This window comes from Pteropus alecto, unplaced genomic scaffold (genome assembly GCF_000325575.1).
Source record: "Pteropus alecto unplaced genomic scaffold, ASM32557v1 scaffold342, whole genome shotgun sequence".
NCBI lineage: Eukaryota > Metazoa > Chordata > Mammalia > Chiroptera > Pteropodidae > Pteropus > Pteropus alecto.
Window position 1 is genome coordinate 49,965 of NW_006431928.1, and position 15,260 is coordinate 65,224.

A 15,260-nucleotide genomic window follows, 5' to 3' on the forward strand; every position below is an offset into this window, starting at 1 on the left:
AGCACCTACTATGTGACAGGCACTACTCTAGATGCTTGAAATAGCTCACTGAACAAAACAAAACAAAACAAAAACAGGCCAAAAACCATAATCTCAAGAATTACATCCCAGTGGAGGAATACAAGCTGTAAATAGATTCCTTCTCAAGACTTTGAATAAATGCAATAAAATTATAAATGTAGAAATTGAAAAGTTCTGGTGAGAAAACAGAACAAGTTAAAGGGTAGTGGTAGGTTCATATTCTAAATAGGTTGACCAAGGTAAACCGCTTGGAGCAGAGTCAGAAGAAGGTGAAGGCATTAGCCATCTGGCTGTCAGGCGGAAATGCTTTCCACACAAAGGGAATAGGTAATTCAAAGACCCTAAGTTGAGTTTCAGTGTGAGGTACAACAAGGAATCCAGTATGGTTGGAGTAGAGTGAATGGAAGCGGAAAAGGAAGTCAGAGAAGTAGGGGTGGGGGAGATGATGGTGAGCAGATCACCATGGTCTTTTCAAAGCATTTGTAATCATGTTGGCTTTTATTCTGAGTGGAGTGGGGCCACTTTGGATGATTTTGAGCAGTTGAGTGACCTGATCTTATTGATGTTGTAAGAATTATACTAGCAGATTATTTTTTTATACTTTATTAAATTTATCTGGGATGACATTGGTTAGTAAAATGATATAGGTTTAAAATGTACAATTATATAATTCATCATCTGTATATTGCATTGTGGTTACCACCCAAACTCAAATCTCCTTCCTTCATCAGATTCTTCTGAGTCATTTTCTAAAGCTTTTAAAGATGATTAATCATTTCTCTTCCTAAAAACAATCCTTCTTTGCTGTTCATATTTTTGTATCTGCTTTAGAATACCGTATGATCAGTTAACCCTGTTTTGTCCTTACTTTTGACTGCTAAGTTTCTACTGCTGATACCTTTCTGGTAATATCTTTCTCATCTATAAAATGTTAGTTCCCTAACCACTCTCCTAACAGCAGTCCCCACACCTTTAACTCTACCAAGGGTCAGGTAGTCCCAGGCGCTGAAAACTCCAAGACAAATAGACACTGGAACTGTCTAATAAAGGAGGCAGAGAAAGGAACGGAGAGGTAGAATATAATATCTTAAGCATTGCAATAGATAATTGAGTATTGTGAGCCCAGAGTGGATAATAATTCTTTCTGTCAGAGGGACCCAGAAAGCTTTCACCAAGGAGGTGTCATTTGAACTGATATGAAGCATTGTAGAATTTTGGAGAGGGGAGAAATATGGAGAAGAGAAAATAGCAAATGTAAAGGACAGATAAAGAGAGAAAAAGTTAATGATCAAATGATTTGCATTTCTATTAGAAAAGAGTGGTGTGAATGGATCGAGACAAGATCAGATTATAAGGCTGTACGTGATTAGCCTTCTTACTTCACACTTTTCCCAAAATTTTTTACTAATTCTTATTTCCAACACACTGAGTTCTGCTACACCTGACAGACTATCTCTTGTCACACTGACCGCATGTGGAAAAAAGACAAGTCCCATTCACTTCAATGTTATCTGATATTACCTGAGCTCCTTTGAATTTTAAGATTCATGTTATATTCTTGAAACCTTGAGTAAGTTTATTGCTTCAGGCATGACCTAGATCTCTACATCTAACCCACCATTTGGGCGTGTGAATGAAGGCCACAGGAGACTACTGTCCTGCACTTTCCTCCTGCTGAGCACTCACCTGGTTTTCCTACTTGGCTTTCATCATCTTCACTCCTCATCTCTGTCTTTGCCTGTATAAACTGTTCAATAGTAAACATTTATCTTTTGTTGGGTACCTATCATTTGGCAGTATTCGTACTAGGTTCTTTCCATACTTTATCTCCCTTAATTCTCACACAAAGAAATTTGGAAGATATTATAGGTTTCAAATTACAGATAATAAGGCAAATAATTTGGCTATATTTATACAAGTAAACATCGAAAGTCATGGAATTATTACCTAAAACTGTCAGTTTCCAAAATATATATTCTCTCTACTATGCAATAATTCTCCTGCTTTAAGTATTACTTCCCACCTGTCTCTCTGCTCAGTGTCATTGTGAATCCATATTCTGCTCTCTGCCTGTTCCTGTACCATCTCACCCATTCACCTAATCCCTGGCTCTGATTCTCATACTTAAACCAATTTTCCTTTTCATTCCAGTTTTTTATGCCCAAATTCTTTACTTCTGAATTTAGCCTTTACACCCCATCTGAACTTATGTGATTAGTCCAAAACTCAATACTTTAGCTGTTTTCCACGAGCAAGTTGCTCCCCAAGTCTATATAACACTCAAGACCTCCTAATATTTGTAGTACTTTTCACCGCATCCCTAATTAGACCCCCGTATGTGTCTAAAATCTGAAACTATATGACCTTCCCCACTATACATTAACCTCTGATCCGACCACTGACCCAGTGTGTTCTACCCAGTCACTGCACATTTCTTAACTCCGAAGGGCTTTGTTATGAAGAGTGTGTTGGCTCAGTCAGAGGAGGGGCTTACCTGCTGAGTCAAAGGAATAGAATTGATGTACATCCTTGGAAGTTGCTACAATAGTAAAATAGGTTTTCTCAAGAAGGAAGAAGTTGGAAGAGAATGAGGGCAATATTGCAAATAACGGGGGACATTGAATAAGTAGGGTGGAGGATAAGATGGAAAGAAATATAAAAAGTTCAAGTCTCAACTGAGATAGAATGGGCATGCTGTGCAAGGGACCAGGACCCATAGAGAGGTTAGCAAAAGGTCTAGTGTCCATTTAAGAAGACACCTATACACACTAAATAATATTCCTGTCTCTAGATGGGGTGATCTTATTAAAATATAATTATGAACATGTGTCCATGTAGTTCAAATCCTTTAGTGGTTACTGTTCTCTGAACTCCGTATTTGCATAGCAGGTTCTTCATGATCTAAACTCCACATTCTTAATATCCTAATATTCTTCTTTTCCCAGATAATCAGCTCAAGTTCAAGCCACACTGAAAATTTGCAGTTCTTCAGTGTAACATCCTCCTTCAAGACTTTATGCATTTGCATGTACTCTGTCTTCTGCCTGAAATTGTTTCTACTCTGCCAACTGGCAAATGCCTACTCAGACCCATCCCTAAGCACCCCACTACCACCATCTCCTGCCCATCATCCCCAGCAATCTGATTTTGTAACGTGTGGACCTTAGAGCATCTTATCATGATAACATGGATCATTTGCTTACCTGTCACTGCTACTAGATTTGTGAAATCCTTGGAAATATCAGTTATATTCTATTTTTGACTTGTTCATCTTATATCCAGTGTTTAGCACAGTTCCTGATGCGTGGTTGGCATTTTGATATATTTAATTAATAGCAGATGCCTCACCATAATGCTTTCTGTTTATTTCTGGTTAGGGACTGGGTGAAGTAGGTCATCTTGGTTGAGTCTTGCCTTGCCACCTGAAATGAGTTGCAGATAGGTGACAAAAAGCAAAAGGTGAAAAAAAAGGGAAAAGAGAAAAAATGAGAGACTTTGAAATAGCCTGATCTAAATCTTGGAAAATTGCTTCTCTGTGAAACTCCCGAGTTCCATTATTTTGTGATTCTTGTCAGCTGAGAAAGACTCTGGCGTCCAGATCGATTATAGGGAAATAAAAAATTATTCTGCTATTAATTAAAAGAAAATGCAACATCATCTCAATTCATATTTATGGTCACACTTTTAAATCCAAAATTCAAAGGTTACTTTTTGGCCTGTTGGATGCTCCCGTTGGATGATAAGAGCCCAAGATGGAAGAAATTTTTCTGTTTTATATGTCTTTTTCCCTCTACATCTATTCAATGTTGTTTCTTTCCCACTCCCCTCTCTCTTACTCTCATTCTGTTTCTCCGCCACTGATCTTGGGCTGGCTTTGTATGTTGACTCTTCTGACTCCTCAGGCAGAACCTGTAGCTGGAGAGGTCCAGTATGCAATGAGCTCACTGCTCAGTACAGACAACTATGTTCTTTAAAGACACTTCCTTAGGGATCTGATTCACAAAAGCTATAGGATTTTGAAAAGCAACAATGACAAAGAAGTTAGAGAGAATTCCCTAGTGATGTCCATGGGTCAACAAATAGAGATGATACAGAATATTATCAGATGGAGAAATAGAACAGCAAGTTTCATGGCAAATAACCCTGGTGATTGATCTTAATCCTAGTTCCAGGACTTCATTTTCTTTTCTCATTCTGATTCTCTGGGAAGTAACTATCACTCATAACCTATTACTTTAAAGCATTGATATTATTCAGAGTGGTTACTACTGAGAGAATTAAAATATATGAAAGATGATTTACCAGTGTTAATGGTACGTACTAAGCTCTAGGGAGAAGTACAGCTATCTTTTCACTTCCACCACTCAAAAGAAGAGTACTCCTAAGCATCGAAGATAAACAGTTGCACATACAACTAGGAAATAGAGCTTTTGGGTGAAGAGAATTCAACTGTTCCCAGTTCTGACTTTTTTTTTTTTAGTCTTTTAAAACTTGGCTCTTCCTTTTAGGTTGTTTTACATTGCTCTTCTCTTTTGTGTCTCATGTAAATAGTTATTGAGAACAATCTGAGGGAGAGGTTTAGAAGGAGGAATGTTTTTTCTTATAGATCCAAGAAGAAAACAAGTCAGGATCCAAAGCAAAGGAGAGCAGGAGACAAGGCAAAGGACACATAGAACAGGCAGCGGATGACATCTCTGCACTAAGCCTTAGATTAAAACCTTCTCTTTCCTCTAATTTAATCTTTTCATGTCACCTGTTACCATTAGAGTGATAAGACTATGAGAGACATAATTAGATTGTGGGTCTGAGGGAAAGTTCAAGAAGACTGCTTAGAATTTTCAAAGTCTAAGAATCAGGCCAGAGGAAGAAAAAATGACTGTGTCTCAGATCTGGTCCAGGCCTGCTCATTAATTGGGAGACTGGGGACACAGATATAATGTGTGACAGAATGTGTTTTACTTGCAACATCCCTTCCGCATAGCCCTTTGTTTGAAAACAGCAAGTGTGACGGCATTATCTAAAGATTCTTGTTCAATATTTGGAGATTTTCTTCGTTCCCTGTTATTTCTTTTAGAGATAAGATGAATAATCACGAATGTATTGATGGATAGAATGCTTTAAAGCATTTATGTGAACATACTTTCTGGACTAAAATTTATGATCAAGAACAAAGATAATTTTTTGTGAATTTATTTTTAGAAAAACACAAAGTTATAAACAGATATCAATTTATTCATTCAATTAATACTCTATTAAAAATAAAATGAAATAATTATAGTTCAATAGAATTATAGTTATTACTATACTTACATGCTTATTTTCATCATTCATCTCATGTAGGGGTTCATATGATATTTTTCCATGTACACTTACAAAGAACTATGCTTCCAAATGAATATTCATAAGATTTAATTATCAGTAGCTGAAACATTGGAATTCTAGGGTAATTCCACATTCCTTAGGGATTAATTAAACTCTCATTCCACCTCTCATGCCAGAAAACTTTTAATTATTCTAAACCTTAATTCCTTTATCTAAAACAGTCTAGTCAATCAAATGACTAAGGTCATCTTTATTTACAAAAATATGACAATTGCCATTGGTAGAGCCATGAAGACATGATTAGTGAATACATGGGAGCAACTCTTTGCAGAAAACAGAGAATAATATTAAGTTGTGTGCCTGCTACGTGCAAAAGAATTTACATAACTAAATTAATGCTTCCAACAACTCTATAAAATTTTATTAATATTCCAAGTTTTCAACAAGAAAATTAAGGTTCAAAATAAATAATAATTTTCTTAGAGAAATTGTATCACTCAGTGTTCTATTATAGATCATGGAAATCATCTTAGTTTAAGCAGAAAGACAACTTTGTCCTTGTAAAATCATACAGAGGGCTGGAGTAGGGGGCTTTATTTAGGCTGAAACCTAGGAACAAATTTCAGTCCCCCAAACTCCCTTGTCTCGACCACAATAGAGAAAGTTGCTGCTGTGGCTGCTGCTTCCTCTCCAGGGCCAATGAACCAGAATCTGCTGGCTCCAGAACTTTGGCCTCAGACTCTGCCTCCCTCTGCATGTTACATATGTTTTAATCAAAGTCTCATATATGTGCATCAAACAATACCCTAAACATAAACGAAAGCCTGAGAACTGTAGTGTTAAGCTTTCCAGTCTCAGCATGTTAGAAAGTATTGAACTTCATATGAAGATCTAATCCGTGATATTTCCCTTGGTCTAAAAATTGAGAAAGTTAGAGAAAACAGAATATTTTAAATGGGAACTATGCCCCCAAATTCAGAAGGTATGGGCACTATGGCTGTCAATCGAAAGTACAACATACATTCAGATGGGGATTTATTAATCAAATAAATATCTGTTGACCATTAAATACATAATAAGTAGAAATAATTTTTAGTAACTGAGAATAATAAAGAGTTGTCTGTGAGATAAGCAACTTAAAATCCAGTACGAGAAATAATATGTGCATTTGAATATAAGGTGGAGTCTGGAAGAGGGTTATAACCAAGATATTGTCACACTGAACATGAGTTAAGCACAGTCAGAGATGATTTCTTCCTGATAGGTGTGGGGATAAGTCAGAACATGCTGGAGGTTGGCAGAAAACAAGGAAAGCATCATGGAAATTTGGGCACTCCAGCTGAGTTTTAAAGACATTATGAGTAATCCTGTTTATCTTGTGTTTGCTTGAATAATTTAGAATATTATGTGTTAAACACTGTGCCTGATGCATTCATGTATATTTATTTTCATTTAATCTTCCTACCAACATTTGAAGATAAATGTTATGACCTAAATTTCACAAGTTTAAAAACTGAAACTCAACCCCCCCCCCAAAAAAAAACAACGAAATTCTAATAACCTACAAAAAACACAAAACTAACAGCTGGTAATGCCAGGGTCTTAAGCTAAATATTTGCTTCCCAAGACCATCACCTTTCCCATTATTTTCCTACATACCCAATTGTCGGTGAAGTTGTTTTGGAAGTCTGATTATCTTATTAGACGACAGGAAACCTAGTGAGTGAATTAAAAGCACCTGGAAAAATATATTGAGGAAATTCTTCAAAAGATCTTAAAATATAGTCTGCTTTACTCCGATAAGTACAACCTAAAAGGGAAAAAGTGAAGGGGTAATTCAGTGTTGTAAACTTACTTTTACTGGTTCTGAGAAGAAGTAAGTGCTTCTTAGTGGCATATACAGTCTTAGAATAAGTGGCAGAAAAGCTGGGTACAATATATTCAACACCTGAGTTTAAATTTGCTGAATGTGTTAGGTCCGACATCTCAGAATCAATTCAATTTGTCAGTGGCATCATGTGGAGGAAAAGTAGAAGTTATTTAAGAAGAAATATTTGAAAAATTAAATGTGGAACAAATAGTTTTGTATTTGAATTCAAGTTCTGTCATATATTTAAGTAGAAAATGAGATTTGCTTAGGTTATGTTATTTATTTCAAAATCTAAACCTATGTCAGTTTTTTTTTCATTTTTAAAGTTAAAATTATTGGGGTGACATTAGTTAATAAAATTGTATAGATTTCAAGTATATGATTCAATAATACAGTATATGTATATTGCATTATGTTCGCCACCCAAAGTTAAATTTCTTTCTATCACCAAATATTTGACCGCCTTTAACCCTATCTACTTCCCTTCTCCCCTACTTCCTTCTTATAGCCACTAATTCACTGCCCGTGTCCACGAATCTCTGTCACATTTGTTGCTTTCAGTTTTATATCCCACAGATGAGTGAAATATTGTTCTCAACTTTTTCTGACTTATTTCCCTTAGCATGATAATCTCAAGATTCATCCACATTGTTGCAAATGGCAGTATTTCATCTTTTCTTATAGCTGAGTAATATTCCATTGTGTATATGTACCACATCTCCTTTATCCAATCATCTGTTGAAGGGCACTTAGGTTGTTTCCATATCTTGGCCACCATGAACAGTGCTGCTATGAACATGGAGGTATATATATCTTTGCGGATAAATGTTTTTAAGTCTTTTGGGTAAATACCCAGAAGATAGATAGCTAGGTCATATGGTAATTCTATCCTTACTGTTTTGAGGAGCCTCCATACTGTTTTCCATAGTGGCTGTACCAATTTACATTCCCACCAACAGTGTATGAGGGTTCCCTTTTCCTGTGGTCTAGTTATTCCAAGTATTCCCACCAAGATTTATTTCAATTTGGCTAATATTTATTGATTGTCAGATACAGTCAGGATCCTAGTGAGAAACAGAAAGCAATATCTGCTGAAACTTTGGAGTAGAATTAAATGTCATAACTATGCACCAAGGTTGGGTAAAGTGAAGATGATCGACAAGGACGTTGAGCCACATAAGGATTGGCAGTACAGATACCCAGTGAAGTGCAATACTGCAGTCTTGGAAGGGGCAACCCTGTTGCAGGAGTTATAGTCATTGCCAGAGTCACAGCACCCAGGGAAGCAGGGAAAGGTCTCTTTGTCATCTCTTTCCTGGAATCCTTCAATTTCCTGCTGGTGCTTCCCACTGACCCAACCAAATTGGAAGCTGGAGGCCAACAGAGTCAGAGTGATACAGTCCACAGGATCAATTCCTTTCACACCCTGGGAGATGGAATACACAAAGGAGTACAGAGAATAGATAACTGAAGCATGGGAAATAGATGATAGCCATCATTGGTGTAGTTTCAAAAGGAATAAGGTTACTTTCTGCTCACAATGTAGCAGGGAGTCAAACATAAACTGACATTTGTCATATAGAATAAAAACTGCTGTAGTCAAGGCTTGTTCCTGCTTCACTAACCTAGTAGAAGCAGTACAAGCTGAAGATCTAGTATTTGCAGAAACTGCTATTGCCTCTGTAGAACTTATTATGTATTTATAAATCTGTACAGTAAGAGAAAATTCACAGATTGGTTAGATTTGGATTGGTAAACATGAATCTACTTCCTCATGTGACACCTTATTTTTTAAGGTCATTTTATACTAATCATATTTCAGATCTTTAAGTGTGCTGTTATCTCTTGATGCTTGGGTTTTCTTATGTCCGCAAACCCTGGCCTTAACTACTGCCAACCATTTTGCATCTGTCTATTTCCTTCAAGCGTTAGCCTAAATGCTACTTTTGCTGGAACATTTTCTCTGTTCATTCCTGGTTTACTTACCATTTGCTTCCATAGTATTCCACTTGCATCATCAAACTTATAACTCTGAAAGAAATTGTGCCTTTGTCTTCCCTACTCATTATAGCTTTTGAAGGAAGAATCTGAATCTATTTTTTGTTGTTGTTGACTGTTATATTCTCTTAGTTATAATATTATAATATTTGTTATAATTTTTGTGTCCTTATCTCTTGCAAAGCACTGTTATAGTGCTTTGCAAGAGATAAGGACATAAAAATATTGAATGAGTAAATGAATGAATGAATGAAGTTAAGCAACATAAGAATTAGTGTAATATAATTATTAAGTACATTAAGGTGACTAATATCAGAATGGATGTTTCATACTGAAGATCAGTAAAAATCAAGGTTGAGCTTGTAAATGCTAGAATGATTCCAAAATAATAATAATAATGAATCAAACAAGTAGGTCCTATTTAATTGAAATTGAGAATTCTTCATAGTCGAGTAACATTACAAGAGCAATGTATAGGAAAGATTAGTTCAATGATGTTGAAAAAAATTGAAGGGAGCTTAGGTCAAAAATAGGAGACCGATTTTAGACTCCCACTTAAAATGGGCAGCATATAGAGTCACGCTACCACTTTCTTATTATTCCTCTCATATTTTAATCTCAGTTTGATGAATATTGTAGAATTCTCCCTGGTACACTACATTTCTTTATCTGGTCAGCAGGTCCCCCAATGATATCTAACACTCGCATTTGTCTTAGAAAATTTTGTATTTGTTTTCACTTGATTTGTATATAGCATATATGTTCTGTTGGTATATTGAAGTCTTCGGCTCAGACATATACTGAGGTAATGGTGTTCCATTAGTTTGCTGATAACAGTCACAATATGGCATAGCAGCCACAAGGATCTAAGAGCACAAAAGTTGTCAACTGCAAAAATTGTAGTACTACTGATTCTTTCATCTTTCATGAAACTATTGATTCCATTCCCTATAAGGAGAAATGAGCTCTTACAGACCTGGAAGGAGGCTAAAATTGGAAGAGGACTGGGACATGATCAACGTTATTTTTAATATCAATGAGATTCCATCATCAATACAAACAGCACTGTCACTGCCATCACTACCACCACGGCCACCACCACACCATTAATACCTATCATCACATCTACACATAACTTACTGACTGAATTGCTTATTCCTTCCAAGGATCAGTGCTTGTTAACTAATGTGTCCCTAGAGCTATTATCACAGACTCTTAGATGTAAAAAGAATCCAGTTCAGTGTGTCATAAAGCTAGACTCCCTGGGTTCAAATAATGGCTTTCACATTTATTAAGTGTGCATCTTGGACAGCTTATTTAACCTCTCTTTGCATGCATCAGTTTTCTAATCTGTAAAATCAGGTAACTAATCATAACTAACTCATAGAGGTGTTATGAGGATAAAATAATTTATTAGCCATAAAAAGTTTAATACCACCTTACATATGTTAACATTTATTATTATTACTCTGTCATTTCAGGTACTGGTTAAATATATGCAGTATATATTAAACATAGTTCAAGATTAAGCAATACATAATGGGTCATGTTTTGATTTTTAATTGTTGTTTTTTCTTTCTCATGGTGTGATTACTTTTAGAACCTAGATCTATAAAGCAAACTAACATGTACAATTAGGATGAGTGTCATGGGAATGACATCCTTGCTGAGACACCATTTCCTACTCAAGGCAACAGGGTTCGGTTGAGCAGGAGGCACTGGCCAAACCCAACAGTCTTTATGTAGCATTCTTGACATCTTGGTTTTTAAGACAGGAGACAAAGGGATTTAGCATGTGTGCGAGGACTTCATACACAGCTGATATTAATGTAGTAAATTAAATAGTGCAATAGCTCTGTATTGAACATACATGACAATCATGGCTATGTAATAAATTATGGTTACAGTGAGGTGGGATGCACAGGTGGAGAAGGCTTTCTTTCTTCCCTGGGTGGAGGCTATAAGCAGAATGGTGGAGACAATGTAGATATGGGAGAGGACAGTAATGATGAGAGGGAAGACAAGAATGACAGTAGCCAAAGCAAAGTCCAGTAGCTCAGTTGTGGACATGCCTTTGCAGACCAGTTGGCAATTGGTGAAATGTCACAGAAAAAGCGGTTCATGACATTGGAGCCATAGAAGGCGACATATGAAATGAAATAGACCTTGATTACAGTGCTCGTGAAACCAGTCATATAGGAGAAAGCCAACTGCACACAATAACCTGTGGTCATGATGACCGGGTACTAGAAAGAACACGTCAGTGCATTTTATTTATAGTAAGAGAAACACAAGCGTATGCTAAACTTCTACAAATAGAGGATTGGTTAAACAATTAATAGTTTATAAATTATATGTCTATGTATGCAAATATTTCTGAATGTTTTCAATATTTTTAGTATTTATGACACATGTTGCCAAATTTCCTCTCAGCAAGGCTGAGCCAATTTGTACGTCTCCATACTCAAGCGAAGCATGAGGGTTTAGTTCTTGTACCTGCCAATCCCATCTATAACCATGAAAGTCATGCCTTGCCTACATGGCTCCAAATTATATTCATTCATTATGTTTCTTCATAGCCACCATATGCTAGACATTGTTCTGGGTCATGGTAATAAAATGATGACTAAGCAAATGTGATTTTTGTCTCCGTGGAGCTTACAATCTAATTAGGAAGACAGAAGATTAAATAAACAACTGCACTCAGCCACTAGTTCAGTGTGTGCACTGACCTCAGTAAATCAGAAATGAAGCTAAAACCTCTGTAGTCCAGGAGGTGAAAACAAAAATTCACATTTTCCTATCTCCATGCCTTGTAACTCACACCAGAATGATCACCTCCTGGGCCCTTTTACCTCATAGGCTGTAGTCGGTGGCCTATGGGTAGAAAAGAACTCATCCAGAGTCTTCTGATGCTTTTCCATAATGAAGCCCATGCTTCCCTGAATGCCTTCATCCTTTTGCTTCCCTTTGCTACACCTTGTGCCTCAAACTAAAACCAAGGGCAAACCCAGGAAAGGCCATGTAGAGAGAGGCCAGTTCTGCATTTGTTTACTTGTTTAAATATTGAAGTGTAGTCATGCATTCTGCTCAGTGTCAACACTTTCCACCTCACCAGGATGCATGATTCATGAACCTGCTCCATGTAAATTATATAGAAATTCAGACGCTAGCTGCTAGCTTGCAATCGATCCCTGTTCTTTCTCTAGAACTAGTTTCTTGGAGGTGTCTTTGAAACTCTAGTCCCTAATTATGCCCTAAAAACTGCTCTGGACTTCATGGAAGACATAGATCTCAAGTTTAAGAACATTTTCTAAGACAACACCTCCATTCTACCCATCTCTGCTAGCTTTCCCGGGCTTAGCATCCTGGCCCTGGTACAAGTGCAGAGTATGGCGTAGGGCTCTCTTGACCTCTTGGTTGCGCAAGCAGTAAATGATGGGGTTGAGCAAAGGTACAATGACAGCATAGAGGACAGAGACTAGCTTGTTGGTGTCAAAAGCTGAGAGTGCCTTTGGCCGAGCATAGATGAAGATGCTGGCTACATAGAAAATGACCACAACAGTGAGGTGAGAGGCACAGGTGGAAAAGGCTTTATGGCGCCCAGTGGATGAGGGAATGCGCATCATAACACCCGTGATGGCCACATAGGAGGCCCCAGTAACAGAGAGTGGTCCTACCAGGATAACAATGGCCAGGATAAAGTCTGCAAGCTCTGCTGTCGACATGTCAGTGCATGAAAGGTTGAGCAATGGGGAGACATCACAGAAAAAGTGGTTGATGATGTTGGGGCCACAGTAAGAGAGACGAGAAATGAAAAAAACTTTGACCACGGATATGCCAAAACCTCCAGCCCAGGAGCTGGCTGCCAGCTGCACACACAGCCGGCCACTGACGATGATAGGGTAGTGGAGAGGATGGCAGATGGCCACATAACGATCATAGGCCATAACAGCGAGAAGGACACACTCAGTGCAGCCAAGACCCAGGAAGAAGTAGAGTTGTGTCATGCAGCCCTCAAAGGAGATTAGCTGTCCATGGCCCTGTTTGGACCCAACAAAGCCAGCTAGCATCTTGGGAATAGTGACAGTAACATACCAGATCTCCAGGAAGGACATATTAGCCAGAAAGAAGTACATGGGTTTGTGGAGGGTGGGGTGGTTCCTAATTGCCATAATGATGAGTGTGTTCTCAGTTAGCACCAACACATAGGCCAGCAGAGAAAGGGCAAACATTAGTGTCCGCAGTGGCACAGGAGCTGGGAAGCCCAGTAACACAAACTCACTTACTCTCCCACTCTGGTTTTTTCTCTCCATGGGGTCGGTGGGTCGGTTTTGCCCACTGCTCTTCAGGAGAGAGAGTAGAGTGTCTTCTGGAGGCAGCAGCAAGTCTCCAGCCTTTCTCTTGGTGTGTTTATATTGGTAGGATGCAATGTATGTAGTATATACAATTCGTCACCGATCTGAGGCCACTGTTCTCTTCTGTAATCTGGGAAAGAGCTAAGACAATAGGGGACAAGAATAAATAGCTTTGTGTTTGAGATAGGATAGGAGTCTGTCCTGGCACTTGGAGAACCATGGTTTGATAAGCACTAGGTAAAGATGACACTAGTTTTTCCCTGAAGGACATAGTTACAAAACAAAAATAGGAAGAGAGTCTGAGCTGCTTTAACATGAAAGTTTGTTTCTGAGCTGGATTGTGACTTAGTTTTGGGGAACTAAGCTACATTATGAAGGAACAACAACAATATATTACACAAGTGAGTATTTGCTATGTGTTGTTAGTACAAACATCATTCTAAAATGTTTGCAGATAATAAGTCACTTAACTTGCGAAAGAACCTTGAATTAGTGCTATTATCAACCTCACTTAACACCTAAGGAAACTCAGGCATAGTTAAGTGACTTGTTCCAGGTCATGCAGATAGCAAGAGGTTGAACCAGGAAGTCAGGACCTCAGAGTTTCCTAAATATTCAGGCAACATGAAGTATGGACAGTAAGAGACATCCTGGATTTACATCCAAGAGAAGGGATCTTTGGGGCTCGTCTAGGGAAGCAGTTTCTTCCTTTGAGGGTAGAACCCCAAAAGTTCAGCAGCTATTGAATGAAAGTCCTGCATAACCTAGTACTTCAGAGGAGGACCTGAGACCCACCTGATAATCCTATTAAGAAGAGGATTCTGGATGGCAGGAGAACTGAGAATTCCAATGGTTCTGAAAGTTGTTCTCTTTTGGAATGAGAGTAATGCAGCTTCTTTAGTACTGTTAAAAGCTAAACATTGTGTATTCACTACCCAAAGTCAAATCTCTTTCCATCACCATATATTTGACCTCCTTTACCCTTATCTACACACAATGTGATATACAGATATTGCATTAGCAATTTGTGCACTTGAAGCCTACATAATTTTATTAGTCAAAGTCACCCAATAAAGTTAATGTTTAAAAAATTAAATAAATAAATAAATAAAAAGAAAGAAAAGAAAACACATCCTCGGGGGAAGAAGCATGCCTGATTTAAAAAAAAAAACTAAACTGAGGCACATTAAAATTTTCAAGAATTTATTTGAGAAAATATTAATTCAAATCAGGCAGTGCTGAACTGAAAGTGGTTAGTTGTGCACCATGGAGAGGAGCTAGTGGCAAGACTTTTATAGAGTAGACCTGGAAGCAATGCAAGGATATTATTTGACTGGTTATAGCTTAACTGGTTGCCTTTTTGGAAAGGCCTAGCTGGCTGTTTGTGACTAGTTGTTTTTAAATTTAGTTTTCTCATATATGAATGCATTTACAGTAAACTCTGGCTTGAGTTTTGGTTCGCTTACCTACGTAGGCTACCAGAAGAGGTAAGAAGAGGATTCTGGATGGCAGGAGAACTGAGAATTCCAATGGTTCTGAAAGTTGTTCTCTTTTGGAATGAGAGTAATGCAGCTTCTTTAGTACTGTTAAAAGCTAAACATTGTGTATTCACTATCCAAAGTCAAATCTCTTTCCATCACCATATATTTGACCTCCTTTACCCTTATCTACATAGGCTACGTAGGCTAAAG

At 37.7% G+C, this 15,260-nt stretch overlaps 1 protein-coding gene and 1 pseudogene across 1 annotated transcript; both read right to left on the reverse strand.

Moving 5' to 3' along the window:
• Positions 1-10,896: 10,896 nt before the first annotated feature.
• Positions 10,897-12,147, reverse strand: LOC102892237 (annotated as a pseudogene).
• Positions 12,148-12,543: 396 nt separating this feature from the next.
• Positions 12,544-13,527, reverse strand: LOC102891753 (olfactory receptor 226). The gene has a single exon (XM_006906880.1). It carries the CDS (start codon positions 13,525-13,527, stop codon positions 12,544-12,546), a length of 984 nt encoding a protein of 327 aa, XP_006906942.1.
• Positions 13,528-15,260: the final 1,733 nt, after the last annotated feature.